The sequence below is a fragment of the Carassius carassius genome, chromosome 34 (genome assembly GCF_963082965.1).
Source record: "Carassius carassius chromosome 34, fCarCar2.1, whole genome shotgun sequence".
Classification (NCBI taxonomy): domain Eukaryota; kingdom Metazoa; phylum Chordata; class Actinopteri; order Cypriniformes; family Cyprinidae; genus Carassius; species Carassius carassius.
The window spans coordinates 26,307,713-26,327,438 of NC_081788.1; the positions used below are offsets into that span (position 1 = coordinate 26,307,713).

At 36.2% G+C, this 19,726-nt stretch overlaps 1 protein-coding gene across 4 annotated transcripts in view; it reads right to left on the minus strand.

Moving 5' to 3' along the window:
- Positions 1–3,903: 3,903 nt before the first annotated feature.
- The window catches only part of LOC132114888 (plexin-B3-like), a 66,253-nt gene continuing 50,430 nt past the window's right edge, over positions 3,904–19,726 (minus strand). For all 4 annotated transcript variants that reach the window (XM_059523274.1, XM_059523272.1, XM_059523271.1 and 1 more), the window contains exons 14-35: positions 16,917–17,068; positions 16,565–16,831; positions 15,875–16,048; positions 15,370–15,514; positions 14,913–15,149; positions 13,283–13,441; positions 12,713–12,861; positions 12,451–12,551; positions 10,769–10,986; positions 10,135–10,313; positions 9,511–9,577; positions 8,848–8,994; positions 8,594–8,753; positions 8,398–8,501; positions 7,400–7,481; positions 7,106–7,272; positions 6,799–6,959; positions 5,914–6,061; positions 5,695–5,759; positions 5,496–5,571; positions 4,580–4,654; positions 3,904–4,501 (exon numbers count right to left, since the gene is read on the minus strand). In XM_059523274.1, the coding sequence (XP_059379257.1) occupies positions 4,397–4,501; positions 4,580–4,654; positions 5,496–5,571; positions 5,695–5,759; positions 5,914–6,061; positions 6,799–6,959; positions 7,106–7,272; positions 7,400–7,481; positions 8,398–8,501; positions 8,594–8,753; positions 8,848–8,994; positions 9,511–9,577; positions 10,135–10,313; positions 10,769–10,986; positions 12,451–12,551; positions 12,713–12,861; positions 13,283–13,441; positions 14,913–15,149; positions 15,370–15,514; positions 15,875–16,048; positions 16,565–16,831; positions 16,917–17,068 (3,138 nt within the window). In that variant the 3' untranslated portion in view covers positions 3,904–4,396. The remainder of the gene's footprint in view (positions 4,502–4,579; positions 4,655–5,495; positions 5,572–5,694; positions 5,760–5,913; positions 6,062–6,798; positions 6,960–7,105; positions 7,273–7,399; positions 7,482–8,397; positions 8,502–8,593; positions 8,754–8,847; positions 8,995–9,510; positions 9,578–10,134; positions 10,314–10,768; positions 10,987–12,450; positions 12,552–12,712; positions 12,862–13,282; positions 13,442–14,912; positions 15,150–15,369; positions 15,515–15,874; positions 16,049–16,564; positions 16,832–16,916; positions 17,069–19,726) is intronic.

The window sequence follows — 19,726 nt, forward strand, 5'->3', positions numbered from 1 at the left end:
ACGTGCAGAATGCAGATCCTTATATTTTCTGAACATCAGGCACATAAATAACGTCGAACAAAAATATAGTTTTTTTTACCCGCTTACGGCATTATTTTATTCCAAATTAGTGAGACAGAACAATTTTTACTTAAAATTGTTCAGAACAAAAATCTTTTTTGCTATTTCTGCCAAAATGTCAGACTAACCTCATCAAGCATTAAAGGAATCGTTCACCCAAAAATTAAAACTGTTGAATATTGACTCACACTCAGGCCATCCTGATATAGATGTGTTTTTTTCTTCATCAAAACATAGTTGGAGAAATTTAGCTTTCCATCACTTACTTACCAATGGATGCTCTGCAGTGAATGGGTGCCGCTGATAAAAACACCACAATAATCCACACCATCAATTTGACATCTTGTGAACTGAAGTACTTTTTTTTTTGTCCTCTATCCATAATATTTCTTTCTCCTGTGAAACGGTCATCTTATCTGAATCAGGAGAGAAATATGCAAAGATTAAACACCATGAAAAAGCAAAAATAGATCAAAACAGTTTTAAACAAATATGAGGGTGTATTTTGATGTGAAAGGACAACAGGGGATGGACTTTTTCACTGGTGGAAGCGTTATTATACATTATGGACTAGTATTTTGACCAGAAGTGATGATTTAGAGTTAAAATGCCTTGATGGGTTTGTTTCTTACAAACACACATCTTTTCACTTCACAAGATGCTAACTGATGGACTGGAGTGGTGTGGATTACTGTGATGTTTTCATCAGCTGTTTGGACTCTCATTCTGACGGAACCCATTCACTGCAGAGGATCCATTGATGAACAAGAGATGTAATGCTTATTTTCTCCAAATCTGAAACACCTGATGGTGAATACATTATTATGTACTTTCAAATAGGACTTATTTTCCCAAAAGTTAACATTAGGTTTATCATTTTGATTCATTTTAATAGCCTGTTTTTTTATTATTATTATTTCTATATATTTCATTATTTTAGAAAACATTTATTATTAGGCACATACTAAAACACTTTCCCTCCTCAAGTATTAAAATCCAAAGTAAAATATTTGTACATTTTCATGTTTATAATCTAAAAGCAAGAAATTGTCTTTTTTTTTTTTGTAGAAATGGCTCAGAATTTGAACCAAAATCCTCCTTTTCTGAGTGAGTGAGTGAGTGAAGTGACATTCGGCCAAGTATGGTGACCCATAATCAGAATTTGTGCTCTGCATTTAACCCATCCGAAGTGCACACACACAGAGCAGTGAACACACACACACACTGTGAACACACACCCGGAGCAGTGGGCAGCCATTTATGCTGCGGCGCCCGGGGAGCAGTTGGGGGTTCGATGCCTTGCTCAAGGGCACCTCAGTTGTGGTATTGAGGTGCCCTTTTCTGTTATTGACATGTCACTTTAAATCATTTTAGCCCACAGAAGATGGATCCGCCCATTTAAAACACTTTTGTTCTACTGTCTACAAATATAAAAAATCCAAATCAGTAAACACAATGTCTTCATTGTTAAAATTATAGCTTTATTTTTTTTTCCAGATACAAATTTCCATTTCACTCATCTAAACATTTAGGTCCCAATTTCTCCTGAATGGAGAGATTATGTCCAAAGTCTGTCCAAAGTGGAAAAAAACAACAACCAAAAAACAAAAAAAGAAAAAGAACAAGTCCTCTTCACAATATGTACAGGTACATATACACAATTGTTAGCAAACTATACACAATACAAATACAAAAGAGTACGTCTTTTGAGTGGGTTTAAGTTCTCTTTTAACCCCAAATTCATTAGAAAATTAACATATATTATTTTTTTTACCCTTGTATAAAAACTCGTAGCCAGGCGAGGGCTCAATATACACCAACAATTCTCTAAACAATGGTCTGAATTGTATATCTGCAAAGATACAAAGCCATATTCCACACAACTGGCAAAACTAGAAATCGCAAGACTCTACAAAAGAAGGTTTCGCTGCGTTCTCTTAGAGAAAAGTGTCCATAACAGGAGATTCGCCAAAAACCTCACCATCATGTACGAAGCGCTACAATTACTTAAAAAACTCTCATGCATACACACACACTTTCTTCTGAGGAGTGTTTTTATGAGAGTCATGCACTCATAATGTAGTCCATCGAGTGAACCTCATAAAGAACCCCAATCAGAAAATCCAATCAAATTTCAAGCATGCTTCAGCCTTAATAATAAAAAAATACACCAAGAGCCCAAACACATTCAACAATGGGCTAATAACCATACACAAGATGAGCAAACTAATACGTTTTCAATTTTTAAAAAACAACTCTGTGCAAACATTAGTATGATGAAGCATAACAGCTCAAAATCTCACAAATAAAAGCAGGAACAGGGAAGCCTTCAATATGTGTGTCCAGATAGCATTGAATTCATTATTTTCAGTTCTATACATAAAAGGGATCATGTTAAAGCACATGACGTCAAAAAAAAAAAAAAAGAAAAACTGACATTATGGGTGAGCCAAAATGTAACCACAAAAGTGATTTTGCTTCAGGCAAAAACTAATTATGACCATTTTAAGAAGCTTTAAACAATGGATGCCCACACACGCAAAAATTTACACCATCATCACCTGTGAAAACAAGGTGAATACAGATCGCTCCAGGAAATGAGCCGGCTAGAAATGATTAAGCTACACATGGTTTTATATTGAATCCATTGAGATCGACGGCTATATGCACTGTATGATCTTCACAACAGGCAACAGTTGTGCCAAAGTTCATCTTTTCCTCCATTTGGCAAGTAATGTCAAGCACGTTTACTTAAATTGTAGACGTTATAAAAAGTAACAAAGAAGGCACATTGGCGGTCATGTATAAATAAGTAGTATTTACAATATAATAAGTTAGTTTCTATCCAGTGTCTGATGTACACAACTCTCAATCCAACAGCTGCTTTTCTATTCATTGAGACCAAGTGAATAAAGATGCTTTTCTCCATTTTGCCAACATTAATCCAATGACCCAAACTGTCCCAGTTTTGTTTCAATACCTCCCAAGAGACCGGACATCCCAGCTGCAATTTCATCTGAGACTCAAAACTCATGAGATTGGATCTTTAATTGTACTCGCTTGTGCTATTAAACACAAAGCAGGCATGAGGAAATCAATGCCATGTAATGTAAGTGTGGGTGAATCTCACAAAACCTGCAAAGATCTAGGATTGATTTCATGCCTAAATCTAATTAAATCAGAAATTAAAATGGAATGGAAAGGTATTGTGCACTGCAACATTCTTAGAAGTATTAGGAAGCAATGCAAAAATCTATAACTAAATAATGATATATTAGAGTATGTTGTGCAAAGTATAATTTCTTAATATTTATTATTTTTTTTCTGTTGCTTTGGTAGCGAAATGTGGCCCAGACCCATATTTTATAGGGATACATCAGAAATCTTGGGAATAAAGGTGTATTAATCCTTGATTAACTTAAGTTAACAGCTTATGATACTACAAACCAGATTCAGATGAACACATTTAACAATTTTGAGAAATTCCAGATATTTGCGATATTAACAACAGCAGAAAACCTGAAAACTCTGACATTTTGCATGCACACCGAAAGCTACACAATAACATGCACATAAATATTGTGCTTTTATAACATGTTTTGGCACTTGTGTGCATAGACTTACTCTACAGTCCCTGGAAAAGCTTAACACTTGTTTTGATCTGCAATGCTAATGTAAAAACGTTGGTATAAAAGGTTAACAGCACAGGGCCAGGGACAGTCTTTGAGTTTGGGATGTGATTGTGCAGAAGCAGAACATTTCTAAACCTGGAACGAAATACTCCACGTACAGTAGAAGCAAATGTGGGATTTGTCCGCAGTGCTGACATGACTGTAAGGTTTTGTTTGAATCAGTTCGTGAATCTCCATACAGTGGATCTGATCACTTGAGTGGAAGTAAGAATGGTATAAAATGTATCTCAGCATGTCACAATATGTGAGAGCTGCTTCAGTAGTGTCATTAAAAAAGTCTCGTGTCACAATTTTAATTAAGTAATCTTCAAATAAAGAGCAGAGCCTTTCAGACAAAACACATCAGAATTAACCATGCATGCGCGCGCACACACACACACACTTCCCATCAGTCAATACTCCAGTGAGTCGTTCAGCGCCTCAGTCTGAAAAGCAATCCTTTTCCAATAAAATTCCCATGAAGGTTTCATCGGAAGAAAGTGATCATTACTTCATTTCCTGTTCCCTTTTGTTAAGAATATGCGGGTAGTTTATGCTAACGGTTGTGGAAGCACACGAGTGTTTTGACGTAGTGATTGCCTTTCATCAGCCGATAACACACATGATTATAGATGAGCTTAGACAACAAGGAAAAAGGTCAAAGCCTAAAGGTCAGTGACTTTATTCTCCACCAGGGCGGCAACCTGCTGAAGCCGATACGCAAGCTGCATCTTCTGACCCGCAGCGTCTTCTTCCAGAGACATGATAATCTGCACAAAATGCAATATGAAAAATATATTAATTTCCTCTAGAACAAACATGATAAGGTTATATCAGTGCCTACTGACCTGATCATAGTATTTGTTGATATACTTGTACAGCTCATGCAACGCCACCAAACTGTTCATCTCAGACGCAAAGCTCTAAAAACAGACAGTCATCAAAATCTTAAAATAGAAGGTTTAACTGTCCTTGAGAAAGAAAAGGAAAAATCTTTTAAAATGGAGGGACAATCTCATTTAAAAAATTGCACATTTTCCTTATACCTTAAATACATGTAAGAGTATAAAAAGTAAATTTAAAGTAAGAACTTTTTTTAAACATCATTAAAAAAATATTCATTTTACTAATATCATGAATTATTAGTTAAAATAATATGCTTAATATTTGATCATTATTAACCTGAATTTTCACATTGACATGGTATTTTTTTATAAATGTCAAGAATTTTTAATAAATAAATATTTTTGATACTTTACAATTTATAATTCAGCAAGTTGTCATTCCACATGCCTTTTTTTTTTTTTACAAATATCATACATTTATATTCCAAAAATACTTGTAATTATTAATTCAATTTTTTCATGCCAAATAACTTTTCAATATACTATTCATTCAAAAATATTTTTTAGGTTTTATAATTCTTAATTTAAATAGTCACACAACATGTTTTTTCTTTGCTTTAACAAATATTATGTACTACTAATTAATATATATTTTCAATATTTTACAATAACTAATTCAAGAAATTACACATCACATTTTATAACCTGATCAAAATCAATCGATCAATAAAAATGAATTTTAAATCAGAAATCAAAAAGAATATTCAAGTTGCTGTATATGTGAATTGCAAACTATGTGTATTGCTAGTGTATGCTTGAATAAATGAATAGAACAATTTGTTTTTGTACTTTTGGAGCCTGCTGTGTGTTAAAATGTAAAATCGAGTTGAATTTAGAATAAAGTAAAATCCAGTCTTACCCCTGACAGCTCTGTAAGGGTTGAATTCATTTCCTGGTAACAGCCAGACACGGCGCTATGAATATCACTGTAGTACCTGCAGGAGAGGAAGAAGCTTTATAGCACTAGACACCATAACTATCCACTCTTCCTTTCAGTTCCTTCTAGATATGTTAAATGCAAAAGTCTGCATTGCTATGCATCATTTAGATTTTCTCACCTCTCCACCAGCTGCTTGTATCGTGGGATTTCTCGGGCATACAACAGCTTATTCACTGGAGAATCCTGAAGGACAAGAGACATGACAATTAGCTCTTTCACTGCTACAGCATCTTTCAGCTTTTTCCTTTTTTTTCCTTTCCTGTCTTCTCGCTCATCATGCACACTCTTATCATGAGGTCACAGCTAGAGAGGTCAAGAGGTTAATCGCTGTACTGACCCGGCCTACTTTGTGCTCGGATGTAGTGCAGGAATCAATGAAGGTCTGAGCGATAACGGAAAGGACGGCATCCACGCTATCCGTCACCTGCACGTCAAAGACAAACTGAGGATTCTTCAAGATGTTGACCCAGAAACGCAAAGGTAAACTGCAGGTGGAGGGAAGACAAGAATGCATTTTAATTACATTCAATATTATGAACACAGAAACATCAGGGTTCTCACACTTTCTGCTCCATGAATTTCCAATGACCTTTCCAATCATTTGCAATTATTGAGCAAGGATTTCTAAAAATCAATTCAAATTCAGAATGATTCACTGATGAATCATTCAGACCAAGTTCTGAACCAGTTTGACCGATCTGAATTAATGAGTTGCTAACTTTTTTTTTTATACAAACTTTAGCCAAAGAAATATTACTAAATTAAAATGCGTATAATAATGTATATTCACTATAGACATTTGCAGATTTCACAAATGTCCTGGGCTTTTCCATTATCTTTGTATTAACTATGGTTTTCTATAATATTGTAATTCCATTGTAATTCAGACCGATTGAGTACTGAATTGTTCAAATCAATTAGTGAACAAGTTGATTTGGGGAAAACAACTAAAAAGAATAATTTGCTAGTTTTGCAAATTTTACACAAGAGCAATAACTAGATAATATTATATATAATTCAGAGTAAATAAAATTAATTTCTTAAAAAACATCACCAAACAAATTGAATTAAAATAACTAAGTTAAATTTCCACTCCAAATGTCATATTTAATCCCATTTCATATGCTGTACTAAGTATTATGAATTTGAAGAAAAAACGTTTTCTTAAAATGCTTCATTAAAAAGTTTTATAATACTCGAAGATGTAGGAAATAGCACCGACCTATTTGTTTTCCATATGTGAACGGTCTCTGGGTCGTCAATCCCGTGTTTTTCTGCCATGTCGTCCAGGAAGTCAAAGAAGAATCTGACAGCGATGGGTGGAGGCCGCTTTGTACTCAGTATGGCTACAAAGACATCATCTACAAACTTCTGCAGAGTGCCCTGAAGATACACATTTGTAAACACAGAGCAGCTTTCAATCACACTGACAGTCAGCAGCATCTCAAACAAATATGAGAAACGGCAGGATTTGTTTGATGTGGCGTGTACTGTATTAAAGATGACTCCATCGCAAACATTTCCTGTACCTTCATAGAAAGCAGTCGTGTAAGGTAGATCTCAGGAATGGCTTTTGCTCGCTCCCGCTCTCTCATGCTGCTCTTCCTGTGTTTGGGGATCTCGGGGTCCTCGCTCGGCTTCACCAGATGCCACAGACGAAGACCTTCCTCCTCCTCTCCCTCCAGCATGGGAGTTTCTAAAGCAAGACCAGGCATCAAGAAGAAATTGATCATTTGTTGCTCTCTGATGGTCGGTTATGAAGTGGAAAGAGTGTAAAAATAATGGCCATTTACTTTTGATTGATCAAAAAGTATTAAACTTACTCTCTCCAGTCTGGTAAAACTGATTTACTCCAAGAGAACTCTGGGAACGAGGGATGAGAGCCACAGTGGCCCCATCAGGCACCTGAGAAGAGAGTAGAGAGACACTTAGTGCTAAATCAAGTCAACCAAACAGATGGTCAATGAATCAGCTAACCAACCGACTCAGAAAATTAACCAGTTAACATGATGCAAACTCCATACAAAAAGGCATCCTGGCTCAACCGAGACTCATCCCACAAAATCAACCAAAAAATTAATTTCCAAAATCAAACAATAAAATCAATCAAAAAATAAATTCATAAAATCAATCAGCTTACAAAAACCAACCAATCAATTCACAAAACCAACCAACTTAAAATCAACTGAACAATAAATTCACACAATCAACCTAACAATCAACTAAAAAAATATAAGAAACACAAACAACAATAAATAAAAAACAAACAAACAAAAAATTAACCAGTTAACACACAAACCCCACACAAAAAAGGCATCCTGGCTCAGCCCCAAAATCAACCAAACAATAAATTCAGAAAATCAATCGAATAATAAATTCATAAAATCAACCAAACAATGAACCTCACAAAATTAAATCAACTTACAAAAATCAACCAATCAATTCACAAAACCAACAAATTAAAAAAAAAAATTAACCAAACAATAAATCCATAAAATCAATCAAATAATAAATTCATAAAACAATGTAGATGTCAATGTCAACCAAACAATGAACCCACAAAAAAAAAATAAACCAAACAATAAATCCACACAATCAACCTAACAATCAACTTAAAAAAATAGCTACTAACTTATAAAAACTAACTTACAAAATCAATAATCAACAACAACAAAAAAAATCAAAGAACTCATTAAAAAAAAAAGTCAGTTTACTAATCAAGCAACCCACAAACCAACTAACCAACCAACCCATATTTCAACTAATCAATCTGAATGAGCTTCCATGTTTAATTCTAGTCACAGTAAATGTCCAGCTGTACCTTGTAGTGCTGTAAAGTGTTGATCCGTTTCCAGCGACCCTGAACGATGGCTGTGACATCATCATCAGAAAGAGTCAGGTGACCCGCCTGACCTGATCTCCACTCTGAAGGAGAACAACACACAAAACAAGAAGCTTTAACAACAACAACAAAACTGTAGTGGTGACTAATCTATATATATCTAGAAAAACCTTACCAAGGTCCAGTGAGTCTGCGGCTGGTCTTTGGGAGAATCCTGCTCCTTTATAAATCTGGTCCAGGATTTTATCTTTAACCTGAGTTATGGTGTCAGTGTCCAGAACTTTAACAGGACAGGGCTGGACCTCGACACCGCTCTTCACAAGCACAGTCAGAGTCTGAGATGAGACACAAAAACTCATCTTATTAGATTTGTTCATTTAGGAGATTTGCTTGGTATAGCATTAAGATGGAAGTATTACAGAGATGTACCACTGAGCAGTATTCAATGTCCTCTCGGAGCAGGTGGCTGTCGTTGAGAGTGCGCTTGGCTTTGCCTGTCACTGCATCCACTGGTCCTTTATCGACCTGGTATTTAATAGCCCTGTACAACTTGTAGAGAGGCTCACCAGCAACCTCCTAGCAAAAATGCACAAAAGATAAATAAATAGTTCATAATAACGATGATCTATTATTTTATTAAACTATTTAAAATAATAATAATAAACATATACATACATATATATACATACATATATATATATATATATATATATATATATATATATATATATATATATATATATATATATATATATATATATATATATATATATATATATATATATATATATATATATACATATATATATATATACACATATATATATATACACATATATATATATATATACATATATATATATATATATATATATATATATATATAAAATGCAAATAATAAAACAATTTTCACAATAAATACATTTTAATGAAATACATATTAATAATTAAAACAATGATTCAATTAAAATATATTTCTTGTGAAAAAATAAATAAATAATAATAGTATTACCACATTTTAAAACTATAAATACAAACAGTGACATTCTCATTATTCACTCATTAATCAATGCAAATCACATGCTGTGATACCTTGAGAAACGAGTAGAGACAGATGGACATCCAGTTGGTCAGCATCTTCTCCACCACCGTTTCTGTCCTACAGATAATGATGTGTGAAATATCAGATCAGATTTACTATAATCAGATCAGGACGGACATGATGCACTCATTTGAAATGTATAAATATATATATATATTATATACAATATAAAATATATATATTGCGAGCTAGAAACTTGTTACAATGGAGTCTTAGAAACACCAGGTAAAATAATCAATAGAGGCAATCCATTTTCATAAGCTAGGAGTCTCTTATTAGTCTGCTTATTATTATTTATTGAATATTATTGAATACTGGGTTCTTGAAAACCACACAAACATACAATACAGTATGATTAAATCACATTTCTTAACCACCTGCTTTGTGGTAAAATACAAGGTTACTTCTTCAAACATATGACAAAAAAAATAATATGAAAATAATAAATTATTTATTGCAATTGTAATATTTTTTTGAGCCTCTGAGACTCCCTACGTAAAGGTGCAAATATCAATGCCAGCTGATTCAAGCAACACATATACTAATAAAACATATGCCATGAATGTTGTTTTGGGTAAAATAACAATAATAAATAAAAGGCGTATGTACAATACCTGCGCAGCATGAGTTTGGGGTTCTTGGCCACATATTGCTGCACTAGATCCCCCAGCAGGGTCTTCATCACATCTGTGAAGTATTCCAGCTTGTCATGAAGGGCCATCGTGAGAAGAGATGCGACGTAACCTCTGTCCCGCTGTGAGAAACTCTGCTGCACCTCCAAAGTATGAATGAACTAGAGGAACCCAGAGCAGAGTTTACCTGCATTAGTGCCATCAGATGTCGCCTAAAATGCACTACAACAGCATACTAGTTTAACCAGTTTCAATCAAACAGCTTGAGCTTTCAGACACTGCACTACAAAGCCTCAGAATGCAACAATGGATATATATTTAAAATCCTGAAGTTCAACACTGAAGTTTCTGTGCTGCTGTCTGACAGGATAGCAACTGAGATTCCCCCCCCCCCCCCAAAAAAGATAATAATAAAAAACCCTCTTTCTACTAAACAGACATCCAGCCGCATTCTGTGCAAAATTAATATTACATTTGCTTTCTTTTTCATCTTTTTTTTAATCTTTGAGGTGAAATAATGGCTGCAGAAACAGCCGAATACACCAGCGGCAGAAACACTGTAATTACACTTTTCCTCTACAGGAAGCTAGTGCCGAAAACAAAGCACTTCACTGACCCGTATAAGGAAGAGTCTGTTGTTGAGCAGGTTGTTGAGCTGACCCAGGCCCTGCTCCACGGTCTGCCTGCGAGAATCAGGCAAATCCAGATTCTGACTCAGCGGCGCACCCTTCTGGCCGGGGAAGAAAACACGCTCTGCATATGTGCGGTAATCCAGAAAGGGGATGCCAGGACCACCAACGTCACTGCTCAAATCCATCATCTCCGTCATTAGATCTGGAGGGCGGGAAAAAGTCTGTTTAATGGTGCATGTTATGGATACAGTCAATCGAAAAGTGTCTCAATTTGAATGAATAAAATAGTCATTAGTGCAAGCTTTCATTTTATTTTAACTGTTATAAATATACATTTAGGGGGAAAAAAGGAATACTTCCCAAATACTATAGTATAATACAGCTGTAACTGTTAATACAACAATATAATTAAAATTTAAATTTTGAAACGTTTAAAGTGAAATCTATATAAATCTAAAATGAATAATAAAAATAAACTAATACATACATTAGGGGTGTAACGGTACGTGTATTCATACCGGACCGTTTTGGTACAGGGCTTTCGGTATGGTGCACGTGTGCACCGAATGAACGAATGCAATATTTTGTGCGCGGAACATAAGTACATTTTTGTGTTTCCAAACGAACATATTAAGTGTCGGAAGTCTCCGCGTTCAGTGCAAATCCCGCCCTGCAGCTGATTCTAAGGCCGGTGACACACTTGTGTGAGTGTGGCGTTTCCGCTGCGTGTCAGTTGAGTGACGGCTGCCTCGCGTTTTCCCGTGTCTTTACACACCAGAATCGTGTCTGATGCGGCGTTGGTGCGCTGCTGCTACTGGTGGCATAGAGGAAAGCCGACAGACCAGGATCTTGTCTTCACGACAACAATATCTATACTTCATGTTGAGCATAAATATAAAGCCTACTGATAAAGGACACCGTCAACAGTATTGACTGTGTTTGACAGGTTAAATATGCCAGTGTGTCACCGGCCTAAGGTTTTTAAAAGGCATCACGCGAGTGTGAACATCACTACAACTAGGAAAAAAATGATTGTAATTCAAACACAGCTCCCGTCGGCATTTAAACAGACCGTTGCTCTTAATTCCGATTGGGCCAACGCAATAACGAAATATGAGCAGGCCTAAAAACTGAAACTGTTGATTGGAAAAGTTGCACTTTGGAAAAGTTATATATATATTTTAAATATGAGCAGGTCTACAAGCTGGGATTGGTAATGCTGCACTGTAATCATAGTTATTTATTTATATTTTTCATTATATTTTATTATATGATACTGGTTTGAGACTGAGAGTATTTTATTTAGTGGAGAACTTTGCAGCAGTATTTTATTTCTTATAATTTTTTTATTTTATATATATTTTATTAAAAAGGATTTAAAAAAAAAAAAAGTGTAAACAAATTGTTAAAAAAAGTTTATAGTAATGAACAACCAGTTTAATGTTTGCATTTCTTTCCCTTACTGTACCGAAAATGAACCGAACCGTGACTTTAAAACTGAGGTACGTACCGAACCGTGATTTTTGCGTACCGTTACACCCCTAACATACATACAACTTAAATAAGATAGACAGATAGATAGACAGACAGGCAGACAGACAGATAGATGTCTACAGTGGTATATTATAATTAAGACAAAGTGTATGGATGAACAGTGTTACCATACCAGTGAACTCTTTTCTGCACTGGTCTCCAACATTTATCTCCAGAGTCTCCAGCTGCATCAGAACCTTTTTATAGTCTCTCAGAGCTTGTTTACTCTTCCGCCTTTACAAACAGAGAGCGAGAGCAAGCACAGGGTTAGAGCGCTACCCTCCACAAATGGATACCATTCGAATTCTCTCTGAGTGCTGGATGTGAGTTCACGGCTCATCGTCATGATGACAGGCCCAGAAGGGTGAGGAATGTGCCATCTGAATTCACTCTACCTGTACATGAGAATGATAACCAGCACGATGAGAACGACCACCGCGGCTCCCGCTGCCAGACCGATCTGAGCTGACAGAGGCACAGAGGAGTGTGAATCACTGTCATACTGCACTGGACCCAAGTCAAACGCCAGGCGTCCCATTAACACCTGTGTGACACACACACACACAGATAGTAGCATGTGAAAGCAAAATTAAGTCACAATTCTAAGCAGGTGTGATACAACACAGCATGAAGCAATTAATTACATCTCTTTAAAGAGACGGGTTCCAGGCCGCAGTCGGTAGTAAAAACCTCATTTTCACCACAGAGAAAATAATTTACAATAACACACGAACCGTTCAAGACAGACAGTATGTCTGAGCTCCGAGGTTGTTCAGAGAAGAACAAACAAGCCAATGTGATTTTAATTGATCTAAAAGTCACAATTTTGTCATGTTATTTGCAATGCTTCTTGGAAAGAGTTAGGGATGCACAATATTAAATTTCATGTTATGACCAATAACTAATTATTTATATTATAAGCCGTCCAATGAAACAACTAAAGCTGACACTGGATAAAGACTGACCTTTAGTCTTGGTAAGTCGCTGTCGTCCAGGGCGAGAGGCAGTTCCTCAGGTGGTTCGCAGTACAGGTGTGTGTTATCCAGAGTCTTGATGATACACTCTTTGTCCCCTAGCCAGGCCACAACTTCCTCTTTACTCATAGCCAGTGTCAGTCCCTTACCCTTCAGACACAAAACACACACGCTCAGTCACAGCAACTCAACTACAACTTAAAAGTGCTACTAAAACTAGTAATATATTTAGTTTACTGAAATAAAGCTGAAATCAAATCAAATAATAAATATAATAAATTATACTATGAGACCATTGGCTGACGAATGTTCTGAGGTGTGTAATTATTTTCTGGGAAACACACAGCGAACCATAGTTCCAGGCAGCTCTCTTGACCGCATTACAGTTTCATATCACTTCACATAGTTAACGGTCACGCAGTTTGCACAAAAAGGTGTTGTCAGCGCTGCCTTGACAATTTTATCAGTTAACCTATAGTGTAGCAACTTAAAGAGTGCACATGACATTTCTCACTAGTGAGGTAATAACAGCGCTGTATTGAGATGCACAGAGGTAGCCTAATTCACACAAGCTCTCTCTCTCTCTCTATCTTTTCTCTACATCTCTGTCTCTCTCGCTCTCTTTTTAATAACTGCTTTAAAATGCTATAAATGGCTCAAGCCTCCATTACCAGCTTTAAAATTATGTTTTGGAACTAGCAAAAGAGGCATTGAATGAGAGGTGGAAGAAATAATCCTACTTACAATACTATTTTAAGTACAAAAACCAGACAAATCTCTTTAAATATATCATCTGATCGATGTCTTGAGGTGTGATAACCGCAGTATAAGTGGAATAATTGACTCCGGGATGTTGAATTATTCTAAAAATAATGCACACCTGAAGTGTAACAGTGTGCATTATTTTTATAAAGATTCAAATGGCCCACCATCAATTATTCCTTACATATAAACCAACATTAAATATAAGATAAAATAGTAACTTCACCTTGGTAGCAAACTAAAATAAGTTTATTACTTAAGCCCTGAAATTTCTAACTGGAAATAAATAAATATCTAAAAAGAATTATTAATCAAACTAAATAGTAATATTTAAAATAAAAAAACTAAAGCAAAATAATCTTATTTCAAACATAAAACAAGATTACTTTGCTTACCCCACTGGCAGATCATTTTGCTTATTTCAAAACAAGACAATAATTTTTACTTATCTAGAAAATCATTTTTGATTTAAGAATTCAGATATTTTGGCTGGAAACAAGACAGAAAATCTAAGCTTGAAAAGCGTTTTTGCAGTGCAGTTGTTATGTTATTGTTAGGTAAAATTTGATAGCCTGAATGCACTGTAACTCTCTTTGGATAAAAGCGTCTGCTAAATGCATAAATTTAATTTAACTTCATTTATATAATAAATGAAACTAAATGGCAACTAACTTCCTCAAATACATCTCTGTCACCCAACTCTGCATTAGATGACAGTTCCATTCTTTCGACTATTAATATGAGAACTGTTCTTATTAAATACATTTTGTTTATACAGGCAGTAGTTTCTTTTTTAGAATATAATGAAATTCCACTGGTGGACAATCAACCAAACAGAAATAAACAGAAATGCGAGCACCTCTACTGCCAGGACTCCTCCAGGTTTGAATCGGATGGGTGTTCCTCGGGACTCACTGTTGAGCTGGAACAAGTCTGGGTTTGGGTGGTACACGAACGGTTTGTTCTTGATGCTGTGGAAGTCAATGTGCACATTGTCCATCTCGAACCACACTCGCACGATCCTGGATTTCGGCTCCACTGCAGGGCTCTTGCAAATCATCCTCTCTGAGGTCACATTGGTGCACAACTCCTGAATCTGAAGACAAAAAGAAACATATGCATTTCCTTTCATGCGGTTGGAGTGAGAATGAGTTTTAGTCAAGTAAAAGATTAAGCCATTTCTGAATAAATATTTAAACCTCATGAATGAATCAATTGTATAAATCATGCATGCATTAATTTTGAAAACAAATTCTATGTTTGATATGTAAAATTGGTTGAAACAATCCGTGAAATGAGTTCTCTGACTGTTTTACCATAACCAAGGGATTCCTGACAGACACGTGGGTGTATCGACGTCTTCTGACTCCTGACCTGTCTCTAGGCTCATAAGAGACTGACATCTTTGGCTGCTGAACGACATTCAGGTTTTGGCCAGTCACATATATAAGACGTCCACCCCTGAATTTAAATAAAAATATTATAGGAACATAATCTCATGACGTAGATGTAGAACAAATCTGAGTAAACGCCTGTTCATACATGGACAATAACTGTAACAACTTAAGTTTGTACGAGTTTCTTTCTTCTGCTGAACACAAAAGAAAATATTTTGAAGAATGCTGGTAATTGAGCAGTTGACGGTAGCCATTGACTTACATAGTATTTCTTTAAGTCATTGGCTATCAGTAACTGTTTGGTTACCAACATTCTTCAAAATATCTTCTTTTGTGCCCAAAGAAAGAAACTCGTACAGGTTTGGTAACTTGAGGGTGATTAAATTATTTTTTTGTGTGAATTATAAGCCTTGAGCGCACATACCCGTAGAAACTCTCTGTAGGTGTTGCACCAGTAATCACAGGGTCTTCCATATAGCTGAAAAGAACACTATCCAAAATCCTCTCTGCTTTTCCAAACACAACTTTGACAGGCACTCTTCCAGTTTGGTTGGAGTGACTGGTGCGACAAATCAGCCGTGTGTCACTCACTTCATTGCTTACAGAAAAAAAGAAAAAGAAAACTTAGACAAATGCAACTTGCAGCATCTTTTCAGTCAACTGCATTCACATTTTCTGTCAATAAACAGATAAATGATATCAAGTGCTGCAGGGATGATGTATTTTTGTAGACCAAAACCCATAAATGAGTTAACATTTGAGTACCTCCGGTCCACTTTCACATCCTCATTGTGCTTAGAATTGCGCTCTTAAAAATATTCTAACTCAAAATTTAAAGGAAAAATAAAGACTGAAAGCTTAATGGTAGTGACGCTGAAGTCCAGCGACCATGTTGTGGTTAGTTTATAGCCTTTTTACTTCTGCTGACTGTATTTAGGCTTCAAAATTAAACATTTGTGTTAATTTCTAAAGATGATCACGATTTACAAAACATGTAAGAAACACAAACTTTGGTCACAGAGCTAATTTTCTACAATAACTTAAAAGCCAATGGAAAATCCAGTTGGGTTTTTGTCAAGGGAACCAAGGTGCTGTTAGCTCCATTTGCTCTTACATGCGACAGGGTTTTGAGCCCATGAAAGCCTGCAGGTCAGCGATTTGGTCACTACTTTGTTCTGTTCGTTGTCCCGTCAGGAGCTGCGACCCATGGACCGTTAGTATCGTGCCACCAGCTAAGGGCCCTTTTTCCGGGACAATCCTGCTCAGCTGTGGATTCTGATATGAGAACGTCTGCTGGGACTCTTGTTTCTCTGATCCTCTGACGGTGATGATGACCGGTCCGGCTGTGACATTTGCACTGGCCTGGAGCTCACACACAATGCTGAAAACAAAACCAGAATTATGCACATATGAAATCTGACGCCAACTTGTCATCATATTTGGTGCACTAAAAAAAGTAGTTGTACCTGGTGGAAATGCGATAGGCCTCAGGCAGAGGTCTGCAGGTCACCCCTGCCACCGTCACCCCTGACTGGATGTCCTGGAAACTCTGGCCCAGATTCGATCCCTGGATTGTTAGCAAGATGCCACCCTCCATTGGCCCGGTCAGCGGCTCAACCTACCCACAGATAAAAGTTTGAGAAAATTAATCTTTAATATTTTATTTACCATTTTCTAGTTCAATTTGGCACATTAAACTTAACACAAATTGTAACATGTACAAAACACACATGGTCTTTTATAAATATATGTGCTTGAAGACCAAAATGAATGCCTGCCATGTGTTGCATGTGATTAATAGTTAGTTTACAAAGTATGTAAGATACTTCCATTTTTCAGGAACAATAATAGGTTTAAATGGCAATGCAATAACAATAGTTTGAGCCTCACAGCTTTTTGGTCTTTCAGAAGCTATGTGAATCAAATCAAAGAGACACTATGCCAAAATTTGTTTTGCAACTCCACACCAGGGATATTAGATCCAGTCTCTCCAATAAATATGTTTTGTCTGATACCCCAAACCTGTTAACATTGCATTTTGTTTGATAACCAAAACTGTATTAACTGTCTTCTATCAGCTCAAAAATTTGACAGAGCAAGACAGGGAAGAGTAGAAAGCAGGAAACAATAAGATGATAAGAATGAGCAGGGTGTCTGTTGTTTTTCAATGCTCAGCTGCACTTGGCACAAATCCAACAACTGTTGTTCTATCAAATTGGTTCACATTATTCCATTAAACAAACAGATAAATAAATATTATGTATGTATAAAAACACAATATACAAAATCATTTTTAAAAATGACAAATGATTAAATGATCAATTATATGAATAACATAAAAATGATTCAATAAACGATTGAATGAATTACCATTATGAAAGTGTAACAGGTATGGAAAGTATTATGCTCATTTAGAATTACACAGAAATGTTGAAATGTATACCTAATATGTCAGTCTACACTCACCTAAAGGTTTATTAGGAACACCATACTAATACTGTGTTTGACGCCCTTTCGCCTTCAGAACTGCCTTAATTCAACGTGGCATTGATTCAACAAGGTGCTGAAAGCATTCTTTAGAAATGTTGGCCAATATTGATAGGATAGCATCTTGCAGTTGATGGAGATTTGTGGGATGCACATCCAGGGCACGAAGCACCCGTTCCACCACATCCCAAAGATGCTCTATTGGGTTGAGATCTGGTGACTGTGGGGGCACTTTTAGTACAGTGAACTCATTGTCATGTTCAAGAAAACAATTTGAAATGATTCGAGCTTTGTGACATGGTGCATTATCCTGCTGGAAGTAGCCATCAGAGGATGGGTAAATGGTGGTCATAAAGGGATGGACATGGTCAGAAACAATGCTCAGGTAGGCCATGGCATTTAAATGATGCCCAATTGGACCTAAGGGGCCTAAAGTGTGCCAAGAAAACATCCCCCGCACCATTACACCACCACCAGACTGCACAGTGGTAACAAGGCATGATGGATCCATGTTCTCATTCTGTTTACGCCAAATTTTGACTCTACCATCTGAATGTCTCAACAGAAATCGAGACTCATCAGACCAGGCAACATTTTTCCAGTCTTCAACTGTCCAATTTTGGTGAGCTCGTGCAAATTGTAGCCTCTTTTTTCTATTTGTAGTGGAGATGAGTGGTACCCGGTGGGGCCTTCTGCTGTTGTAGCCCATCCGCCTCAAGGTTGTGTGTGTTGTGGCTTCACAAATGCTTTGCTGCATACCTCGGTTGTAACGAGTGGTTATTTCAGTCAAAGTTGCTCTTCTATCAGCTTGAATCAGTCGGCCTGTTCTCCTCTGACCTCTAGCATCAACAAGGCATTTTCGCCCACAGGACTGCCGCATACTGGATGTTTTTCCCTTTTCACACCATTCTTTGTAAACCAAAGAAATGATTGTGAAATACTCAGACCAGCCCGTCTGGCACCAACAACCATGCCACGCTCAAAATTGCTTAAATCACCTTTCTTTCCCATTCTGACATTCAGTTTGGAGTTCAGGAGATTGTCTTGACCAGGACCACATCCCTAAATACATTGAAGCAACTGCCATGTGATTGGTTGATTAGGTATTTGCATTAATGATAAAATGAACAGGTGTTCCTAATAATCCTTTAGGTGAGTGTATATGTGTGCATCCTCCCCTTTAATTTGCAAAGTTAATCTTAATTTCCTGTCTTTGCCCCTCCTCTTTCCTTTCTTCACTGTCTCTGCATGGGAGAAGTGGGTTTCTTTTTTATCTTTGTTTTAAAAAAGTAAAAATGTTTTTCTGTTTAAATTATATATATAACTTTATTTTTCATGTGTGTTTCATTATTTTCATGTTTTTGTTTTAATTGAGGTTGTGATTAATTTTGTTGCCTCATCGATAAACTTGAAGCACATGCTAATTGATCTATTTATTTAATCAAAAACACTATACAGAAAACACCAGTTACAAAAGTAAATTGAGAAAATAAATCAATATAATTATATGGTTGTGCATTTGAAGCTACACACACAGAGATTGCTATTGAACACTCAAACTAGATCCTTCGACACAAACTGTCCACTTATGAAATGATCAGTGACTATGATGACAGCTTTTGCCTTCACATTGACATTTATACATTCGGGAGAAGCTTTTATCCAAAAGTTTTATCAGTTTGTGTATTCCCTAGGAATCAATCCCATGACTTTGATTTTTTTTCGACACACAGACAGGTTTTTGATTATGCAAATGACAAAATTGGCTGTATGGTTTGCTACAAATACT